The sequence below is a fragment of the Mucor mucedo genome (genome assembly GCF_025094135.1).
Source record: "Mucor mucedo strain NRRL 3635 chromosome Unknown EV154scaffold_103, whole genome shotgun sequence".
NCBI lineage: Eukaryota > Fungi > Mucoromycota > Mucoromycetes > Mucorales > Mucoraceae > Mucor > Mucor mucedo.
Window position 1 is genome coordinate 81234 of NW_026252387.1, and position 21772 is coordinate 103005.

At 37.9% G+C, this 21772-nt stretch overlaps 4 protein-coding genes across 4 annotated transcripts; 2 read left to right on the top strand and 2 right to left on the bottom strand.

The window, feature by feature from the left end:
• Positions 1 to 654: 654 nt before the first annotated feature.
• Positions 655 to 2257, bottom strand: EV154DRAFT_573703 (uncharacterized protein; the record flags this gene model as incomplete). Its single annotated transcript, XM_051606404.1, has 6 exons — positions 655 to 1501; positions 1560 to 1674; positions 1728 to 1959; positions 2013 to 2057; positions 2110 to 2124; positions 2192 to 2257. 6 exons carry the CDS (start codon positions 2255 to 2257, stop codon positions 655 to 657), a joined length of 1320 nt encoding a protein of 439 aa, XP_051453984.1.
• A 1366-nt stretch (positions 2258 to 3623) lies between these two features.
• On the top strand, positions 3624 to 4861 carry EV154DRAFT_484947 (uncharacterized protein; the record flags this gene model as incomplete). The annotated part of the gene is made up of 6 exons (XM_051598708.1): positions 3624 to 3820; positions 3857 to 4050; positions 4115 to 4262; positions 4346 to 4430; positions 4464 to 4718; positions 4772 to 4861. The coding sequence occupies 6 exons, from the start codon at positions 3624 to 3626 to the stop codon at positions 4859 to 4861; spliced, it is 969 nt and encodes a 322-aa protein (XP_051453985.1).
• Positions 4862 to 7602: 2741 nt separating this feature from the next.
• Positions 7603 to 9187, bottom strand: EV154DRAFT_484948 (uncharacterized protein; the record flags this gene model as incomplete). The annotated part of the gene is made up of 6 exons (XM_051598709.1): positions 7603 to 8461; positions 8519 to 8633; positions 8686 to 8893; positions 8945 to 8989; positions 9042 to 9056; positions 9122 to 9187. The coding sequence occupies 6 exons, from the start codon at positions 9185 to 9187 to the stop codon at positions 7603 to 7605; spliced, it is 1308 nt and encodes a 435-aa protein (XP_051453986.1).
• A 5276-nt stretch (positions 9188 to 14463) lies between these two features.
• Positions 14464 to 16335, top strand: EV154DRAFT_567371 (uncharacterized protein; the record flags this gene model as incomplete). Its single annotated transcript, XM_051606015.1, has 4 exons — positions 14464 to 14994; positions 15068 to 15188; positions 15279 to 15410; positions 15497 to 16335. The coding sequence occupies 4 exons, from the start codon at positions 14464 to 14466 to the stop codon at positions 16333 to 16335; spliced, it is 1623 nt and encodes a 540-aa protein (XP_051453987.1).
• Between the last annotated feature and the right edge of the window lie 5437 nt (positions 16336 to 21772).

Genomic DNA, 21772 nt, shown 5'->3' on the forward strand with positions numbered 1-21772 from the left:
CAAAAAGAGGTCAAAACACCATTTTCTCAACGTTGAAAACAGACCGATCACTAATGAGATGCCTATCAACTAGCCGATTATCGACTGATCAGACGAGGGACGCATTTCTTTCAACTCATGCAGCACAACCGGCAAGTAGAATGTTACTTCGGATAATTAAAGACAACTCTCGCTCTTATCCTAGGGCTCATGAAATATGCTCCTTAAGGTAAAGGTGTTGTTGAAAACGCTTTAGTAGCTTGTTAAATAACCACAAAGAGCTGCCACATACCACGTGGGAACGATGATGTTACCCAGAATAAACAACAAACATTCTGTATTCCAGCAAAAGTCTCGAAACCTGCCATCTTCGGGGGCACCCTGAATGGCACTTGGTAACGAAATACCCGAACTAAGCGAGCAGCATGGAGTCCAAAATGTTTTGTGTGGCGTCATGTATACCCTCGAGAATCACCCCAAAAAATGACCTCTGGCACGAAGAGAAAACAATTACGTAGTATCAATAAAAATGCAGAATTAGTACAAGTAAGGCAAGACAGTGAGCGAAAAGTCTGCAATAAGGAGCTCAAAAAAAAGACAATGAAACATTAATCGTATCCCATCCCCCCACACACTTATTCCCAAGATTGTCCCCAATAAATAAATAGTTTTTAATTAATTATCATAAGAATCCTTTGCAGAATTTGATACGTTTTTATCTTCATCGTCATCTCCTATAATATGGGCCTCCTTCTGAGCGCCGTCGGTAGTATCTTCAGACACGTCCCCTTCTTTCTTGTTCTCTCCCTCTCGTGAACTAACATTGTCATCTTGGTCATCGTCGTCTTCGATAACAATTGTGTTCTCTCGAATCACACGTTCTTCTTCTGTTTCAAACATAAGATCAATTCCATCTCGAACGTATGGATCCTTGGGAATGTTGATTTGGTCAGGGAAGATCACATTAAATTTAACGATAAGATCACCCTTGTTGTCACTCGTATCATTGTATACGGGCATACCTTCACCTTTCTGAATGATAGTCATACCAGGTTTGATTACTGTGCCGGTGGCTTGTTGGATCTTTAACCGGCGGCCATCCATATGCTTAATAAAATTTCCCTTTCGATTAACTCCCATTAGAGCATCTCGTAGTTTGATGTCCACGGAAGCATGTAAGGTACTTTTTTGACGCGTGAAACAGCCCCATTCATCATCGACAGTCACCTTAATAATCAAGTCGCCCTTTGTGACGTTGTCGGGCATAACATTGCCATGGTTCTTTACTTGGAACGTGTGGCCGGATTGGATGCCTTTTTTAATCGGAATCAGCACACTTACACGAGTAGCTTTTGCGCCAAGACATGTCTGACATTTTTTTTTGTAAGTTTTTACACGTACTCCATCACAGTTAGAGCACGTAACAGATGCTTTCTTTCTGTTGTCACTCAATCGGGTCTGGACATATCCATTACCATTGCAAGTAACACAAGCCTCAGAAAAGAGAGTAGTATCATCATTACTATTATTTTATAATTATTATCATGCTAGTTTTTTTTTTTTTACATCTTTTTGCTTACCCATGACATGTTTGGCAGTTCACCTTCAGGTTGTAGTAAACCTTGAAAGCACTCACGCCGATATATGCTTCTTTTAAAGAAACTACCGCTGTGGTACGGATGTGGTAGTCTGCGCCTATAAAAAAAATGTTAGCGGAGTTTCAACATTTTATATCAACAACGCCTTACGATTAGGTGGTGGTGGAGGAGGACTGAATGGTCGTGGTGGAGTTTGTGGGGCTGGTGGAGTTGGAGGAGCCGGTGGAGTTGGTGCTCTACGGCCTGGTCTTGAGGAAGAAGGTCGATTGCTTGCGTAAAAGCTTTCGAAGTCGAAATTCGTCTCGCGTTTTCTTTTCAAATCATAAACCCTTTTTTTGTCGGGATCAGATAAATTCTCATACGCGTTGGAAATTTCTTTGAACTACGGCAAGTTAATATCACGAACTGAGACAGACAAAAAAAAAAAAGTTTTACCTTTTCGGTTCCATTGGGGTTCTTATCAGGGTGATAAGTTTGGGCCTATAAATAAGTTAGCTACGCAGTCAGTTTATTTGAATGAAAATGTACTTACCAATTTGTAATAAGCCTGTAACGAAGAAAAGAAAAATAAATGAGTTACATTGACGAAAAAAAATATTAAGACGCGTTCATACCTTACGAATTTCAGTGGAGGTTGCGTTTTCAGTAACTCCTAATGTCTTATAATGTGAATCTGTCATTATAATTCTGTCTCCTGTGTATGAATGAATAAAAAAAAAAAAGACAATGTCTACACCTATGTCTTTTTTTTTTTTTTTACGTACTTTTTTAAATCACGTGATTTTTTAAAAAAAAAATAACGCGTCACCTACGTACTGTTTTTTTTTTTTTTTTTTTTTTTTTGGTAACGTTTGTCCTTAAATAAAACTTTTAAATGTAGATTACCACTTCTAAGATGTAGATTACTACTTTCAAAACTACAACTTTTCCGACCGTAGGTGATACCTTTGGCTCTTTCCAGGAATTTAAAGACGCCTGTTTGGATGTTGCAGCCGACCAAGATTTTCATCTATTCATTCGGGAAAGTTCACACATTGGACAGGCTGAAAAGTCAGCTTTTTTCTATTGCGACTGTGTATTCAGCAACATGTACAAGGCCGTTCGTACAGAGAACTCTCCCAAATTAGTTAAAGTTATAGTGACAGGAACATGCGACTTTTTTATCAGAGCAGTTTTGCCCAAGGAGAATGGAGATCGTTGGATCGTTGAAAGCCACAACGATGTCCACAATCATTACATGTTGGAAGACGACAAAAAATTATGTCTTGTCAACAACCGGAATCCCCACTACGATCTTAAACTTTACGATTAACGAGATGCACGTCGCAAACGCCAAGACATCCTCTATTGTCGTAGCCGTAAACAACTTCAAGTACACAAAGACGAGAGTGATTGCAAAGGACATGACTAACCAACGTGCTCTGTTGAGACGTGCTTTAAATGAAGTTTAAGATCAACATTCCATGAATGCCTTTATTCGCAACTTGGAAGAGAAGGGATTCACTTTATAAAGCAAGTATGAGGATAATGAAAGGTTAACCCGTTTGTTCTTGGCCCATGTTAGTGCCGTAAACAACAATCTTCAATTCCCCGAAGTACGTCTCGTTGACGTCACGTACCGTACTAACATGTTTTGGTATCCTCTGATAAATGCCATTGGTATCAACAATATCAGCAATGGATCGAAGAAGGGTTTCATGAATTACTCTATGGTTTTGGCCTGGGTTGCGGACGAAACCAAGGTGACTTATGAGTGATTTTTTAAGGCACTCAAGACAAAGGTAATGTTTTGACATGGTAGCAAAAACGATGTTGAAAGTATCGCTGATGTCAATGACATCAAAAAGCATGTATTGAATCCAACATGAAACGTCGAAAAGATTGTGAATTTTGTTGACGAATTGTACAAACAACGTGCTTCTTGGGTTAAGCAGTACACCGATAAGTGTGCCACATGGGAATTTATACGATTAGCCCTGTTGAACAGCCCACTGTGCATTGAAAGGAAATAATTGTCAAGTTGCCACAAAATTTGTCCAATGGGATATGGTACTCGCCAACCAGAATATCGAAGCTGTCATGGATAAAGGTTACTCGACGTTTTCGGCCGATCCTTTTGTTATAACCAACCCAATGTCTCGTAAATTGGTGAAGGTGGTTAGCAGATTTGCTATTGAGATGATTTGGAAGCAAATCCAAATATTCAAGAAAGAGAGCCTTGATCGCTGCTTGAGACCTTCTACGTGAGTTTTCGGTATTGTTATGAAGCTACCCTGTAGACATATTATATACAAGGAAGAATATGATCAGGTATTCAGCAGCCAGAGAAACAGTAATAGATGGGACAATGTAGTTATCCGCAAGGATACTGTCATTCCCCTCTCCTCTGTGGACGCAAGATGGATTGTCGGAAAAGTGGCCTGGAGCAATAACTCGAACCCTCTTCATAGTGTGCACCAGTTGTTGTCAGCAGGTATTATTTTATGTTTATAGACAAATTATTTAACTGTTAAGAAGCTCATTTTAAACTTTAATAGAAATGTACACTAAGACGAATGCCACTGACACTAATTTCCACACGCTTCGACAGGACATAGAAGAAGTACCATTTGAGCATGTACGAAAAGAAAAACTTGATGTTATCAGCCACATGGTTGACAGAATCAATGATAATCTCGATATCAGGTTTCACATCCTTTGAAAAAGAAGGAACTGGCAGTCAGTAGTCGTAAGTTGACATAATAATAATAATCTACTCAGCTTATCAGTACTTATAACTCGTTTTTTATAAAAATTGTCAAGACGGGGAGAATTCTTTCCAAAGGTGAAGCCGTTGATGCTAAATTGAAGAAGGTGAACATACGAAAGCCATCTACTACAACGTAGCTTAAGCAAGTGACATTCGATGATTCTACCATCATTGATGATAGTATCAAGCTTTATTTATTCTTGCGCTGCGTTGGAATGCTTCAGTTCAAGTTGAAGCACGTCACTTCGGTGACAAAAGTTCTTAGCGAAGGAAATTGTGTTTTTCGTTCCGTTGCTGCCTCTGTAGGAAGAGACGAAGTCATACGAATTGCGCTGTCTCTTGGTGAAGAACTCTCAGGTGACTTCGAGAAGGATGAGGGTTTTTACATGGATGTAAGAAGATGCTTATGGAATCAACTAACCAATAATTTATCATGTTACATTAGTTGCTTCTTTGCTGTTCCCTTTGGGAGTACCAGACACTATTAGAATCGATATGGCTCTCTGAAATAGGCAAATGCAACAAAGACAAATAGATGATAATGGGCGCCACAGGTAATTATGATTATGATAACTATATTTAAGTGCTATCATACTTATTATGGTTTTAGGTTATATCTTTGATGATGTGTACAGCGGCCCTGTTTATTTTTTGTCCAACAGGGAGTCAATCACCATACTTCCAAACTGCATTTTAAATGAAAGTATACCGGTCAGCTTCGTATTACAAGATGATCACTACACACCTGTCGTATTTGGGTACGATTCAATCAAAAATAATTAAGCAAATCGTTTAAATAAATAAACTATGTGATTAAACAAATCTTTGATGTCGCGTACCAGCAAACGCTTGTATACTGCTATACAACTTCTCCTACTTCGAGTACATACTTCTATATAAAAGATTGCATGATTGGCCTAAATACGATATACGAATGACAGTTGAATACAAAATGCTATACCAATGAGTTAGGATATCATAGATCCAGAAGAGAATCTTCTCAGATCAAATCAAGAGTTATAAGAAAGAGAAATTTAGTATTAATAGTTCTCTCAATGGATTAGCTACCCAGAGAGAGAAAAGAACAGCTATTAATATAAATAGTTCATTTACTTATATATTAATATAATTATACTGCTGAGAAAGGGTATAGTAAAAAAGTGAATGAATTAACGGACACCTATTTTCTACAACCAAATATACCAACATCGATAAGACATTATATATTCGTGATCGTATTTAATTCATTACAAAAATAAAAAATGAATGATCAACTATTATGTTTTATTGCCAATTACACTTGATAAACAAGCATGCATCTTTTACAGTAACCGTTGCATGATCTGATAAGTAAGTGTCCCGTAATACTAAAGATTTATTAGAACACTCATGCTCCTGATCCACCGATATGGGACAACGGTAACTCGAACCAATTCTAACGAATAGTAGTCATTTAACCCAAGGCGGGAAACAAAGTATAGAACTATTCCAAAACCAGAAAGGTTGACTCATCATTACAACTCAGGAGAGATGTGCAATATAAAAAGGATCAATTATTCCATAGCAGCAGAGTTCTTTTAGTCTATTTTTACCTCCGATAAACATATACTTTTATCTCATTACTTTTCAATTGTATCAATTATTGTCAAATACCACAGATATAGTGATACTACGGTTTTAGATGTAGAGGAGCGACAATTGTTATTAAATAGCAAATGTGACATTGAGTACGAGACTTCAATCAATCAGCATAATTATTTGTAAAAGAAGAAGGAAAAGAAGAAAAAGAAAGTTCTGAGAGTGATCTTTAAGGAGATACTAATCCAGTAGTATACAATGATCGAGTAAAGAATATGGTACTTTCAAATGTAAAATCTAAATGCGAAGGAAAACTGGCAGCAACGATAAGAGGGAAAATTACCTGGTAACAATTATATCCAGGATTGTATCCTGTATAACACCAAACAATCTCTTGATACATCGGCTACTTGAAGCACTTGCATGTCAAACTATTAAGGATTATTACTTTTAAGCTGCTCAGCTAGAATTGAGTGATTATCAGCAAGCTCCAGCTAATACATGGTGTCAAAAATCGTATTTACGCAAGGATACGCAACATCATAGGTGGGTACGATCAATATACAGGCAAAACCCCACACAAAATACGAGACATTTACAGTGAGTTAAAAATGAAAGGTTTAAAAAGGCATAAAAGGTAAAAAAAAAAAAAAAAAAAAAAAGACATAAAAGATAAAAAAAAAATGTGGTTTTTACAACTATAAAAAACCAAAATGGAGACTCGCTAGCCAGCTTCAACAAAGAAAACTGCCCAAGTGCAACTGCGAGCAAGTCAGTCTTCGTGTGCACTCACCCACTTTTTACTAGTTTTGATGGCTCTCAAAGAAGGTTCCCGTCTATCGCAACAAAGAGGTCAAAACACCATCTTCTTAACGTAAAAAGAGGAAGCTCACTAATGATATGCCTATCAGCAAGCCGATTATCGACTGATTCAATTAGGGACCCTTTTCTTTCCACTCATGCAGCACAACCAGCAAGTAAAATGCTACTTCGAATCACCAAAGACAACTCCCGCTCTTAAGCTAGGGCTCATGACATACGCCCCTTAAGGTAAAGATGTTGTTGAAAACGCTTTAGTAGCTTGTTAAATAACCACCAAAGTTTGCAACATATTCCAAGTGGACAAGGTGATATCACCCAGAACAAACCGCAAACATTCAGTATTCCAGCAAAGGCCTCGAAACCTGTCATCTTCGGGGACCACCCCAAATGGTACTTGGTAACGAAATAAACGAACCAAACGACCAACCTGGAGTCCCAGATGTGTTGTGTGACTTCATGTACACCATCGGGAATCACCCCAACAATGACCTTTGGCACGAAGAGAAACAAATTACGTAGTAACAATAAAAATCCAAAGTTGGTACAAGTAAGTCAAAATAGTGAACGAAAATTCTGACATATGGAACTCAAATCAAAGACAATGAAAAATTAAGCATATCCCATCACTTTCACCCACTCACTTATTCCCAAGACTGTCCCCATTATACAAACTGTTTTTAATTAGTCGTCAATCGATTGTTGTTGATTAACTACTGTTTGTAACTAATGACATTAGAAATCACAATACTCTCCATACGAGGCATAACGCTCCTGTACGGGTATGGTGTGTTGAATTACTAAAAACAATTTATCGTTTCATATATACATTTTATAATCAATACTGATGAACTTTTTTGGGTATCTCAACGGTCACTATCAACGATTTTGTGCTACGTTGTAATGATAGTATGTGTTTGAGTCCGTGCTTCTTAAATCCGAGTCGCTAAGATTGTCACAATCATAGAATTGGTCTTCTGTATCGTCACAGTCATAGAACTGGTCTTCTGTATCGTCAAAAGGATCGTTTAAAGAATCATATCCAAGTTCATCTTCACCGTCGTCTTTGCTAACAATTTTGTTCTCACGAATCTCACGTTCTTCCTCCGTTTCGAACATAATATCAATTTCTTCCAGAACGTATGGATCCGTGGGAATATTGATGTGAACAGGGAAAATCACATTAAATTTAATAATAAGATCACCCTTGTTTCCATTCGGATCAGAGAATACTGGCATACCTTCTCCTTTCTGAATGATGGTCATGCCGGGTGTGATAACTTTGCCGGGGGCTAGTTGGATATTTAACTGGCGGCCATCGATATGTTTAATGAAATCACTCTTTGGATTAATTCCCATGATAGCATCTCGAAGCTTGATGTCGATGGAAGCAACTAAGTTGTCTTTCTGGCGCGAGAAACAGCCCCATTTATTTCCGACAGTCACCTTGACAAACAAGTCGCCCTTTGTAACTTTGTCGGGCATGACATTACCATGGTTTTTCACTTGGAACGTGTGGCCAGAACGGACTCCTTTTTTAACCGTAAGCAACCCAATTATACCAATCGTTTTGACATCACGACAAGTCTTGCATTTCTTATTGTATGTTTTTACACCTTTTCCATCACAGCCTTGACACATAACAGATACTTTATTTCTGTTGTAATCCAAGGTTTCAAGATATTTAGCACCTTTGCAAGTCTTACAAAGCTTAGATTTCAGAACAGTACTCTCAATACTATTATTTTAAAATTATCATCATGCTAGTTTTTTTTATATATATCTTTTTGCTTACCCATGGCATGTTTCGCAATTCATTTTCAGGCTGTAGCAAACCTCGATGGGACTCACGCCGAGATATGCTTCTTTTAATGAAATTTCTGCAGTAGTATAGACGTGGTAGTCTGATCCTATGAAAACATTTTAGCGGAGTTTCAACATTTTATATCAACAACGCCTTACTCTTAGGAGGTGGTGGTGGAGGTGGAGTTGGTGGAGTTGGTGGAGCTGTTCGAGTTCGCTTCTTGCTTCGTGGGCTGGAGCTAGAAGAAGGAGTACTTGGATAGGAGCTTTCGAAATCGAAATCGGTCGGGCGTTTCCTTTTCAAATCATAAGCCACTTTTTGCTCGTGATCAGATAAAATCTCATACGCGTTTGAAATTTTTTTGAACTAAGGCAAGTTAATGTCATGAAATGATACAGATAAAAAAAAATGTTTTACCTTTTCGGTTCCATTGGGATTTTTATCAGGGTGATAAGTTTTGGCCTAAAAACAAGTTAGCTACGCAGTCGGTTTATTTGAATGAAAATGTACTTACCAATTTATAATAAGCCTGTTATAAAGAAAAGAAAAATAAATGAGTTACATTGATAAAAAAAATGTAAGACGCGTTCATACCTTTCGAATTTCAGAGGAGGTTGCGTTTTCTGTAACTCCTAATGTCTTATAATGTGATTTCGTCATTATAATTCTGCTTGTTTTGTATGAATGAGTAAAAAAAAAAAGAGAATGTCTATACCTACGTCCTTTTTTTTTTTTTTTTACGTACTTTTTCAAATCACGTGAATTTTTAAAAAAAATAACGCGTCACGTACTTTTTTTTTTTCAGTGGATTACTACTTTTAAAACTACAACTTTTCCTACTGTAGGTGATACGCTTGCCTCTGCCGAGGAATTTAAAGACCCCTGTTTTGATGCTGCATCGACAAGGTTTTCAGCTATTCATCCGGGACAGTTCACCCCTTGGACAAGCTAAAAAATCAGTCTTTTTCCATTACGGCTGTGTATTCAGCAACACGTACAAGGAAGTTCGTACCGAGACTCTCGCAAAAGAGTTAAAGTTGCAATGACTGCAACCTGCGAATTTTCTATCAGAGCAGTTTTCCCCAAGAAGAATGGAGATTGTTGGATCGTTGAATGCCACAACAATGTCCATAATCATGACATGTTGGAAGACAACAAAAAATTATGTCTTGTCAACAACCGCAAGCTCTATTACGATCAGCAACGTACGATTCAAGAGATGCACGTTGCAAACGCCAAAACATCCGCTATTGTCGCGATCTTAAACATCGTCAAGTGCACAAAGATAAGAGTCATTGCAAAGCAGATGACCAATCAACGTGCTCTGTTGAGACGTGCTTTAAACGAAACTGAAAATCAACATCACATGAATCCCTTCATTTGCAACTTGGAAGAGAAGGGGTACAGTTAATCAAGCAAGTATGAGGAGAATGGAAGTTTGACTCATTTGTTATTTGCCCATGTTAGTGTGGTAAGCAACATTTGTCAATGCCCCGAAGTACTTCTCCTTAACGCCATATACCTTACTAACCTGTTTGGTTATTCTCTGATAAATGCGATTGGTGTCAACAATATCAGAAATGAATCGAAGAAGGGCTTCACCAAGGGTGTAATTTTTCCCCTGATTCGTCCATTTGGACGGATTTTTAGTAAGTGCCTACCCATTTACCCAAAAAAAATGAATTGGGTAAATTTACCCATTTACTCGTTTGGACAGATTTCTAGTAAGCGTTTACCCATTTACCCAAAAAAAAAAAAAAAAAAAAAAAAAAAAAAAAAAAAAAAAGTATTAAATGCATAATTAAGGGGGTGTATAATTTAAAATTAGCTCTCCCTTTCAGCCTTCGGCCAAATAAAAAACTTTCGTTTATAGATATCAAAATTATTAAATGCGTTAATTCGTTTTGTAAACATTGGTTTACGATTTTAAAAGTTGATTATTTATTTTATTCAATAGGATGCATGTTAGATTTTTTATATCTTGATACTTGAGGACAAATTGTTATGTAGAAGGATTACTACTTAAATGAGCCAAAAAGTAAACGGTACATGGCATAACATGAAGTAATTGATTATTCTGTATAGGAAGCAACGTATAATCTAAAAACAAGGGTGATAACCAAAATTTTCTAAATGAATATTAGGTTAGTTTATGATAAGAAGACTCAAAATTGATACGTACTAATTCCTTTTCTAAAGAGAGTAGCCGCCACAACGGTAAAAGCAGGAAGCGTAAGTCTGAAAAGATAATTAGAGAAGGGAAAAGCTATAAACGAAAAACAATTACTTATAGCACTGGAGTAGTACACTGCAAGCACGGCCTTTATAAACCTGTCTATGCTGATTTAAAAGAGAGATAAGTAAGGGGAGGGATTTCAGAGATGGAATGATAAATTTACCAGAGTATAATCGCAAAATAAGTAAGCCCAGACATGTATTCAGTTACCCGGTTTCCGGAAACAAGAACTAATAAAAGTCTTTTTTTTTTAAAAAAAAAAACTGATTTATTGATGTAAAAAGATAAAAAAAATAAGAAAATTAAGGCCGGGTTTGTTGTCGCTATACCTGAATAATCCAAAAATCCAAAATAGAAAATAAGACAAAGTATTAACCAGATTGCAAAAAGGAACTAAATTTTATTGAACATAAAAATAATTATTTCTTTTATACATAATGAATACAACTAAAACTACAAGCGGGACACTGCCATCGTGGTTAGATTATATCCAAATATTGTCCAAGCTGTCAATAAACCCGCAAGGGTCCGTAAGGAGAATATAATAAACAACTCGTACTTGAATAGGCATTTGGTGTTACGTGAACTCTGAAATTACCAGCTGACATATGATAAATATGACAGCAGTGAAAATACTTCAATCGTCGTAGCACAAGCGTATTACCTTAGCTAAGGTGTATTTACAGCCCGCATACAACAATACCGCTACGTCATTGACTACAAAATAAAAAAGGTCGGGTTTGTTGTCGATGATGTCGTATTTGGGTACGATTCACTTAAGAATAAATAAGCAAATCGTTCAAATAATTAAATTATGAAATAAAAAAGAACCTTCAATGTTGCATACCAGCATACACATGTATACTGCTACACAACTTCTCCTACTTCGAGTACATATTTCTATATTAAAGATTACATGATTGGCCTAAATACGATATACGAATGACAGTTGGATACAGAAAGCTATATCGCTGAGTTACGATATCACCGATCGAGAAGAGAATCTTCTCAGATCAAATCAAGAATTATAAGAAAGAGAAACTTAATATTAATAGTTCCCTCAATGGCTTAGCTACCCATAGAGAGAATAGAACAGCTATTAGTATAAATGGTTCATTTACTTATATGTTGATATAATTATACTGCCTATAAAGAGTATAAAGAAATAGTGTATGAATTAATGGATACCTATCTTCTACAACCAAATATACAAATTTCGATAAGATATTCTATATTTGGGATCGTATTTTATGCATTAGAAAATTAAAGCATAAATGATCAATTAGAGTGCATCTGCTTTTAGGTGGTACCTAAAAAAAATTTAAGCAGAGACAAATTTTTAGATGGGTAAAACACATTTTCTTTATAATTAATATCCCATCTGAAAGGTTAGGATTGTTTTTTATGTTGATTAGAATGAGAATCTACATATATTAAATTAAAAAACATAACAGATTCTGGATTCAACATTTTTTTTTTAGGTGGGGGCGGGGAAAAGATGTCACAACCTGTACAAAAAGGTTTTAGAGCCAATAATAACCTGCCGCTAATATCATTAGCCGTGGTCGGATTTTGAAATAACCCACTGTTTGTGCTCACGATTTAAAAAACCGCGCACAGACTATATAATCGTTAGCAATGGCTTGAAATAACTTCAACCTTTTTTGTGTACTTAGTAGAACTACTTGAATTTTAAAATATACATTAAAACAAATATTCTTAAGATGCGTGACCCTTTTTAAAAATAATTTATCTATTGAAAGGTTGGAAATATTGATTTGAAGTTGTTTAGAGACAGCCTATGAAATCGCAGCCGGAGGCTTAATATCACAAACCCTGAAAAAGGATAAAAAAGTTTAAACCTTTTTTATGTACTAAGTAGAACCACTTGTAATTTTGAATATATATTATAAAGTATATTCTTAAGATGCGTGACCCTTTTTAAAATTAATTTATCAATTGAAAGGCTTGAAATATTGATCTGAAGTTGTTTTAGAGACGGCCTATGAAATCACAGCCGGAGGCTCAATATCACCAACCCTGAAAAAGGGTAAGAAAGTTTAAACATTTTTTATGTACTAAGTAGAACAACTTGTAATTTAGAATACATATTATAAACTTTATTCTTAAGATACGTGACCCTTTTTAAAATTAATATATTTATTGAAAGGCTTGAAATATTGATCTGAAGTTGCTCAAAGCCGGCCTATGAAATCCCAGCCGGAGGCTCAATATTACTTACACTGAAAAGAAGATAAAAAAGTTTAAACCTTTTTTATGTACTAAGTAGAATTATTTGTAATTTAGAATATATATTATGAACTTTATTCTTAAGATGCGTGACCCTTTTTAAAAATAATTTATCTAGTGAAAGGTTCGAAATATTGATCTGAAGTTGTTAAGAGACGGCCTATGAAATCATAGCCGGAGGCTCAATGTCATCAACCCTGAAAAAGGGTAAAAAAGTTTAAACCTTTTTTATGTAATAAGTGGAATTACTTGTAATTTAGAATATATATATTAAAGTATACTCTTAAGATGCGTGACCCTTTTTAAAAATAATTTATGTATTGAAAGGCTTGAAATATTGATCTGAAGCTGTTTAGAGCCGGCCTATGAAATCGCAGCCGGTGGCCCAATATTACTTCCACTGAAAAATTTTCTTCAAAAAAAAAAAAAAATCCCCCCCCCCACATAAAAAAAATCTGGCTATGAATAAATTTCCTTTTATATTACTTGTACTAGTCGGAGATGAATGCTCAAAAATGTCACAAAACACGTTAGGAACTACTGAAAAGCAGATGCACTCTACAACTATTATGTTCTATTTCCAGTTACACTTGACAAACAAGTATGTATCTTTTAACAGTATCCGTTACACGATCTTACAAAGAAGTGTGCCACTGCACCAAGTATTTGTCAGAATAGTCGTGTTCCCGTTTCACACATCTGGGACAACGTTACCTTTAATCAATTCTAACGAGTAGTGTTTAGATAACACAAGATGGAAGACTAAAATATAGATTTATTCCAAAACCAGAAAGGTTGACTCATCATAAATCCAGGAGATGTTGGCAATATAAAAAGGATTGATTATTTCATAGCAGCAGAGTTCTTTAGTCTATTTTTACCCTAATAAAAATATTCGTTTTATCTCATTATTTTTATACGTGCATTTTATCAAATATCACAGATGACTTGTTTTATTTCTTGTTGGTGACAACAAATAAACATTAAGGCCGGGCTTGTTATCGCTATACCGCTACATCATTGGCTACTGTGGATAGGCAGTTGTGAGGACAAGAGGGATACAAAATTGTAAATAAGCGGTCACAGAGTGTTCATGACTGAGGGGAGATATTGTTCCTTCATACTTCCATAAATGGTTTTATGAATATCTGATACTAGATGTCACCACCAGATTACATATATAAATATCCAAATTTCAATAACTAATAAAAACAATTCTTTTAACCCTGAAAAACACAACACTTAATTATCAAGCTTTTTGATACAAGTTTATTTGGTCTTTTTGTCTAAGGGAGTTTCAGTCATTTATCAGTAGTTAGTGACAAGGTATATATAAACCCCTCGCAACAATTGGTGGAGTATCTGGGCGTGCAGTTATTTGATAAGTCATTGAAACTAGAACATTAGTCACAAGTTTTTTTAGAGCTATAACAACAAGAATTAAATCTATATGTCGGAAGAAAACTCAGTCATGGTACTAGGAGAAACGAGTGCTAAGGTGGCTCCGTCCTTCACGGGTGGGGAAAGGCAAGACCCATCAAAATTTCTAGAAGAATTTAATGAAGCAGCGTCTTGGAACAATTGGGTTTCTAGGGATAGGAGAAAGGAACTATTCTTTTATTGTCTCTCTGGGTATGCCAAGGAATGGTTTCTAAACACATTCGATCGAAGTGAGGCGGCCCATAGTAATATCAAGTTTTATAATGGTATTGAAGAAAGCATGGTTGGCCTATTCACCAAGAAATTCATTACCGCGGAATGGTTTGAAAAGTACGAGGATCGCATACAAGCAACTACGGAAACACCTTGGGAGTACATGAATGCAAAAAGGGCGTTGCATCGCAAGTTGGGTCAAGAAGTCAAAGATGAACACTCTGAAAAATCTATTGTTAAGGATATCAGAAACGGTCATCTTCCTGGAGTGAGAAAGTTCTGTGAACATATGGAAATGAATCCATACAATAACATCAATCGTGCGAAGGTCAATACGTATGATGGTTTGAAAACTCTTTTACGTTGGGCGGAACAATGGAGGTGCCACGGTTACACCCAAGGTGGATAAGGTTCAGGAATTACAACAAGTAAATATGATTTTGAAACACAATGAAAACGCTGGTGCCAGATCGTATGCAGGAGTCAAGGTTTCATCAGAGGGTTACACTGAACGCCAGGATGGTCGAACGGCGTAATTGGAGCTCATCATGAAGAAGTTGGAGAAGCTGGACAAGTTAGATAAAATTGAGAATAACCTTGCTCGGACCTTAGATTGCGTTGATCTAATGGAACGTCGGGATGAAAGTAGTGTTGCTGCTGGAAAGAAGGTGGAGGAGACTGGTGATCAGGAGTTATGTTACAATTGCAAAGGTGTGGGTCATATTTCGAAAGATTGCCAAGTGTGTAGAAAATGTTAATCGCCTAAGCATACCAGCGCGTCTTGTAATATAAAGTCAGCAAACCAGGATTTTCACGAACGCTCCCCACAGTGTTAGGTGTGGTGGAGCGTAAAATTACAATTCCTAACTCAGTCCAAGCAGGTCCTTCGTCGTCACCGGTATCGGTGTTCTATTCAGGAACTTCATATCCCAAGGAAGTCATTGTGATTAATGCCAGAAGTTCGTCGTCAAGACAACAGAAGTCGTCGGAGGAGGTGAAGGCGGTTCTTTTGGAGAACTTGAGGAAGGCTCGCGAGGCTAAGGCAAGATATAGGCAAGAAGATGAACTCGCAAGGAAGAGAGGTGAGGTTCCACCTTCGGTGTTGAGAAAGGTCGCAACAGGTATGCCAATCATGATGGACTCCGAGCAACATATACAGCCCTTTGACATGAAGCAAGGTCTCTGGAATAGCATCGTATTCATTTCGTTACCACAGCTGCGTTACCACTCACCAAAGCTATATCATGAAACTTTGGGGCATCTGGGTGCTCAATCAAGTGTGGTCAAGAAAAGGTCCAATGAGTCAAGATCGTCTGATAACATGGAGGTGGATGACACCAAGGAGTGGGTGGCGTCGGTCAATCATGTAACGGTGATAGATACGACGGTGCTGGATATAGAACCAACTCTACAATCCTTGTTGTGTATGATTGGTGAAACTCCTTTGGAGTTTTTGATTGCTGGTGGTGCGATTGTATCGGTTATTGCGTTGAAAGTGGTAGACGAATTGGGGTTCAAGTCACAAGTCAGGCCTACCAACCGTACTCTGCGTTTTGGGGATGGTGAAGTTGAAGCTGCTGTGGGTTTGGTCACGCTCAAACTCATTCTTTCTGAGGAAATTGGGTGTCAGGAGCGGGGCGGCGCAAGAGCAGAACAGATCAATTATTAAGGTGAGGACAAGACAAAGAGAGATTATATATGTATTAGTATTAATATATATATAAAAGGAATGTAGGTAGAAAAAGGTTTATTCAGAGAAACAGGAAAAATAGATAAGATATTGAATACAGAAATAAGATTAAATAAATATGCTGTTATTTATATTAATTGACAGATCGGGTAAACAAGGGTTCGGGGATCAGATATACAGAGACAGATTATTAGTCATATTGAGTTTGGGACATCTTTCAGGTAGCGGGCATAGATACAGATAATTTCGGGGATAGATGTAGAGGATAACATGGGCTGATATTATTAATGTTTTGCAAGGGAGTTCAAAGGCAGAGGTACAACGGAAACGGGTGTTAAATGGGTTTTACAAGGACAAGGGATAACGGAGATACATTATTTGGAACAGAGACCTTAGACAGGATACAATAGTGATGTGTGACAGGTGACAGAGAACAGGGAACAGGTGGAACAGGTACAATGGGCTAGTTGGGTTTCAATAATGGTCTGAGACATTTTGCATGATAATATGCAACTGAAACCTAAGCGGTTCATGACACCAAGTTAATGATCAAGTAATGGTTGAGAGTCGAGATGTGGTAAACAAGGAAGCGTTGCTATTGAGTAGGTGGGTGGGGCCTTACCATATTCAAAAAGTGGTGGGTAATAATGTATACGAAATCCGAGATGAAGCCTTGGTATTTCCTACGATATACCATGCGAATCAAATCAAGATTTACAAGGCTCGTCCCAGGCTGAATGTGCCATTACCGTTTTACTCTGTGTCGTCAAGCGAAACTAAGCAAAAAGGGGTTAGTGTGAAAAGGCAGTTGTGAGGACGAGAGGGATACAAAATTGTAAATAAGCGGTCACAGAATGTTCATGACTGAGGGGAGATATTGTTTCTTAATACTGTAGCAAAAGTAGGCTTAAAGAGGATAGTTTTGCAGAAAAAAAGGTAGAAAAAAACAATAGGATCAATTAGAATTCTTGTCAGAGTTTATTGATGTTAAAGTTAACTGAAGATTTAAGAAGAGGAAAAATAAAGAGTATTTATAATAAATGGAATGGACGAGGCTGAGGATACTACTCTTAACAATATGAGTATGCTATCAATAACAATATCTATATTGGACAATTAGTGCTACGCATAGTCAATAGAGAAATAATAACAATAACATGTCTTAAGTTTGGACATTGGTGTTACGATACCGTGACACTTTAAAATAGTGACCGGCTTTAGCGAATTCCTTTTTTATGCCTGATCATGATTTAGCTATCATTTATCAGTGATGATGAGATATGAATTTATTATATGTACAATCTATATGTGTGATTTAGCACAAATACTTCCATAAATGGTTTTATGAATATCTGATACCAGGTGTCACCACCAGTTTACATATATAAATATCCATATTTCACTAACTAATAAAACAGTTCTTTTAACTCTGAAAAACACAACACTTAATTATCTAGCTTTTTGATACAATTTTATTTGGTCTTTTTGTCTAAGGGAGTTTCAATCATTTATCAGTAGCCACAAGGTATATATAAACCCCTCGTAGCAATACAAAATAAGAAAGGTCGGGTTTGTTGTCGATGACTTGTTTTATTTCTTGTTGACGACAACAAAGAAAATTAAGGGTGGGTTTGTTGTCGCTATACAGCTATGTCATTGTTTACAAAATCAAAAAGTTCCGGTTTGTTTTCGATGACTTGTTTTATTTCCTGTTGGCGAGAACAACAGAAATTAAGGCCGGGTTTGTTGCCGCTATACCGCTACATCATTCGATACTGTCGTGAGCCTCGATGTCATCAATTGAGCGATCGGCGTTAGAATAACCTCTTACTAAATTAGAGAGATCAAAGGATGACCAACACTAAATTAGTATACTTTAGTGTTAACATTAGTCAAAGAACTAATCTAGTACCATACTTAATACATATAAAAACCCACAAAATAATATAATAAAACAGTATCTTTATTCTCATCAGAAAGTCTCGTTAATAAGTTTAGCTACGAAGGAATTTAACTACAAATTCCTATTCCTATAAACTATCAACCAATCATCTGGTATCACTTTAACGACCGACTTCCCTCTTATTTTATGGTGGAGTAGCTGGTCTTTTCCTGTGCCTAAATACATCTCTAGAATCGCTATCTCGGTACTTACCTCGTACTCTCGCTATCCATGTCTACATCGTCTAAACCCGAAGAGGTGGACTCCTTCGCATCCATGTTGGCCGAACAGCGTGTTAACAACAGAACACTTGTGGCACCTTTTCAACCAGATCAAGATATCTCACACTGGATCAAGCAATTCCATCTCTCGGCTAAGTCTCTCGGTATGAATAGTACCACCTCTAGGAAGTTGCAAATGCTGAAATATTTGCCTCAAGAAGCCACTGACTGGTTATTGTGTGTAACAGATTTCTTTAGCAGCACCGATATCAAAACCAAACTTGAAAGCGTGTACGGTATCGACCCTGCAATCCAAAAACCCAATTGTCGTCAAAGATTAGAGTCACTCAAACAAGGTCTACGCCGCGTTGCTGAATATCGAATGAACTTCGAAACTATTGTTTCTGATTTTCCTGAAGGTCATACTTTGTCAGACGACACCCTTCGTAACATCTTTTTCAACAATTTGAGACCTGAGCTCCACACTGCTTTGCTCGTCATTGTCGATCCCTCTGACACCTGGAAGACTCTGGCTGCTTCTGCAGCAATTCGTGAATCGGTATTGTTATTGGGTAATGATCATTTCTTGGCTCCTCAACCACAAGCTCCTATCTTCGACAGTCCTACACCTATGGAAGCTGACTCGGTACAAAACCACGGTAACCAACGATCTTTTGGTAGGCCTGATAAACGAACGAAAAACCCTATGCGTCGTTGGGCTGCATCTGGACAACCCATTTGTGGCATTTGCGGCACCGAAGGACACCTCACCAAGAAATGTCCAAGAAAAACCGAACGGGTCAAGTCTGTGGAAAAAGTGAAGGAATCAACTCCCACTGTCGCTCCTATCCTTCCTGGAACAGTGCAATATGTTTCTTCGGTTTCTCCTGTCCAAGGTCAATATGCTGTTATTTCTATCGAACATGACCCTATTGCTACAAATGGTGCAAGTGTTCACAACATATTTGTTACTCCCGAGGCTAGTCTTATCTCTCCTGTTCTTCACAACATTACTGTACCCACTGATGCTTCTTCGACACCCAAGATCAGAGTACATTTCAAAGGTCAATCGGCTTTAGGTTTAATCGACACTGGTGCATCTGTAACAGTTATGCGTTCATCTCTGGCGAAACAACTGAATTTGGTTCCAGATACCACGAACCGAATCTATTTTACCACTGCAGGTAATCAAGTCCATACCTCTCTGGGAATGTTAAAGGTATCCGCACTCCTTGGTGAGCTTCCAGTCGTTTTGGACTGCCACGTTGCACCCGAATTAGCGCATGAGCTTATTATCGGTTACCTGGTATTAAGATCATTGAAAGCGGTTATCGATGCTGGTACGAATCAAGTGCGAATTCCAACAGGTGTCAAGACCCAACAGCCCAAGCAACCAGCTGTTAACTCGGTATGTTCCATGACAACTTCGTTACTCCTTCCAGGCTTCCATCATGCATATGTAGATATTCAAGGACCTCCAGGCAAGTTGACATTCGTGTCTACCCCACAAGACATAGCTATGGAAAAACTACTCTCCGTTGCTGCGGGTGTAGTTCAATTCAACGACAAGGGTGTAGCTACGGTGAAAATTGCTAATTTAGATACTACAGATATTTTAATTAATAAAGGTCAGCATATCGCTTCTTACGAGTATTTACCTTCGTCTCCGAAATTACATAATTTTTCACCTTATTCTCCTATTATTTCTAGTATCCAGTCTTCGAACACTCAAACGGCGAGTTGTTCACCAGATCCCACTCTGGACTTTGCATCTTCCCTTGGTGATAGTCTAACTGGTCAAGAAGCTGATACTTTGAAAAATCTGTTGGGTGAATATTCTGACTGCTTTGCTACTAAAGCATCTACGGCTACTCCTTTGGTTAAACATCATATCAATACTGGCGAACAACGGCCGTTGTCACAACCACCACATCGTGTTTCTGGTGCTGAGAACGACACCATCAATGGACTATTAGAAGAAATGCTAGAGCAAGGTATCATCCGTGAAAGCAATTCACCTTGGGCCTCTGGTGTTGTACTGGTAACTAAACATGATGGCTCTCCCCGCTTCTGCGTTGATTACAGACGAATCAATAGTGCGACCACACGCGATGTCTATCCCCTCCCTCGCATCGATGATACAGTACACAGTTTAGGTAACGCAAAAATGTTCTCTACAGTAGACCTTACTTCTAGCTATTGGCAGATTGAATTAGATGAAGAAAGTATCCCTAAGTCTGCATTTATCTGTCGTAATGGGTTGTATGAATTTGTTCGAATGCCTTTCGGGTTATGTAATGCACCTGCTACAATGCAACGCTTGATGGATCCCGTACTGGCAGGTCTGAAATTGCAACACTGTCTGGTATACCTAGATGATATTGTCGTTTTCTCTCCTGACTTCGATCAGCATGTCAAGAATCTTCGCTCTGTGCTCAATCGGCTACGCAATGCCAAATTGTCTATCAACCTCAAGAAGTGTAAGTTTGCCAACAACAATATTTCCTTCCTCGGTTATATGATCACACCAGATGGACTTCATAATGATCCCGAAAAGATCCGCGCTGTTGCTGACTTTCCTTCTCCAACCAATGTCGAAAACTTACGATCATTTCTTGGTCTAGCTGGGTACTATCGAAGTTTCATTGGGAAATTCTCAGTGATCGCTGCTCCTCTGAACAACTTACTCAAGAAAGATGTTCCATGGGAATGGCTACCACTACATCAACAAGCTTACGACCTGCATAAAGACAAACTCCTATCCGCTCTGTCTTACGCTTTCCGGATTTCTCGGCTCCGTTTAATCTGCATACCGATGGTGCTTGTACGGCTGGCATTGGTGTCATTCTATGTCAACGTGATCCTCGTAACAATAGGGCCTACGCTGTTTCTTTCGCGTCTCGTTCCCTATCACCTGCTGAAAAGAATTACGGTGTCTCGGAGGTCGAAGCTCTCGCCATTGTTTGGGGTATTAAAAAGTTTGCGCACTATCTCACGGCTACCAAATTTACTGTCATCACGGATCATCAGGCACTCCAAACGCTCCAAAACAAGAACACGGATCTTCGTGGTCGGCTAGGTCGTTGGGCTCTCAGCCTACAGCAACATGATTTCAAGATCGTATATCGTCCTGGTACAAAGAATGCTGGTCCAGACGCCCTCAGTCGCTTCCCTGTGTCCACGCCCAACGGCTCCAACGAAATCATTTGCAATTTGTCCACCAATGATTTCCTCAAAGCCCAATTGAATGATC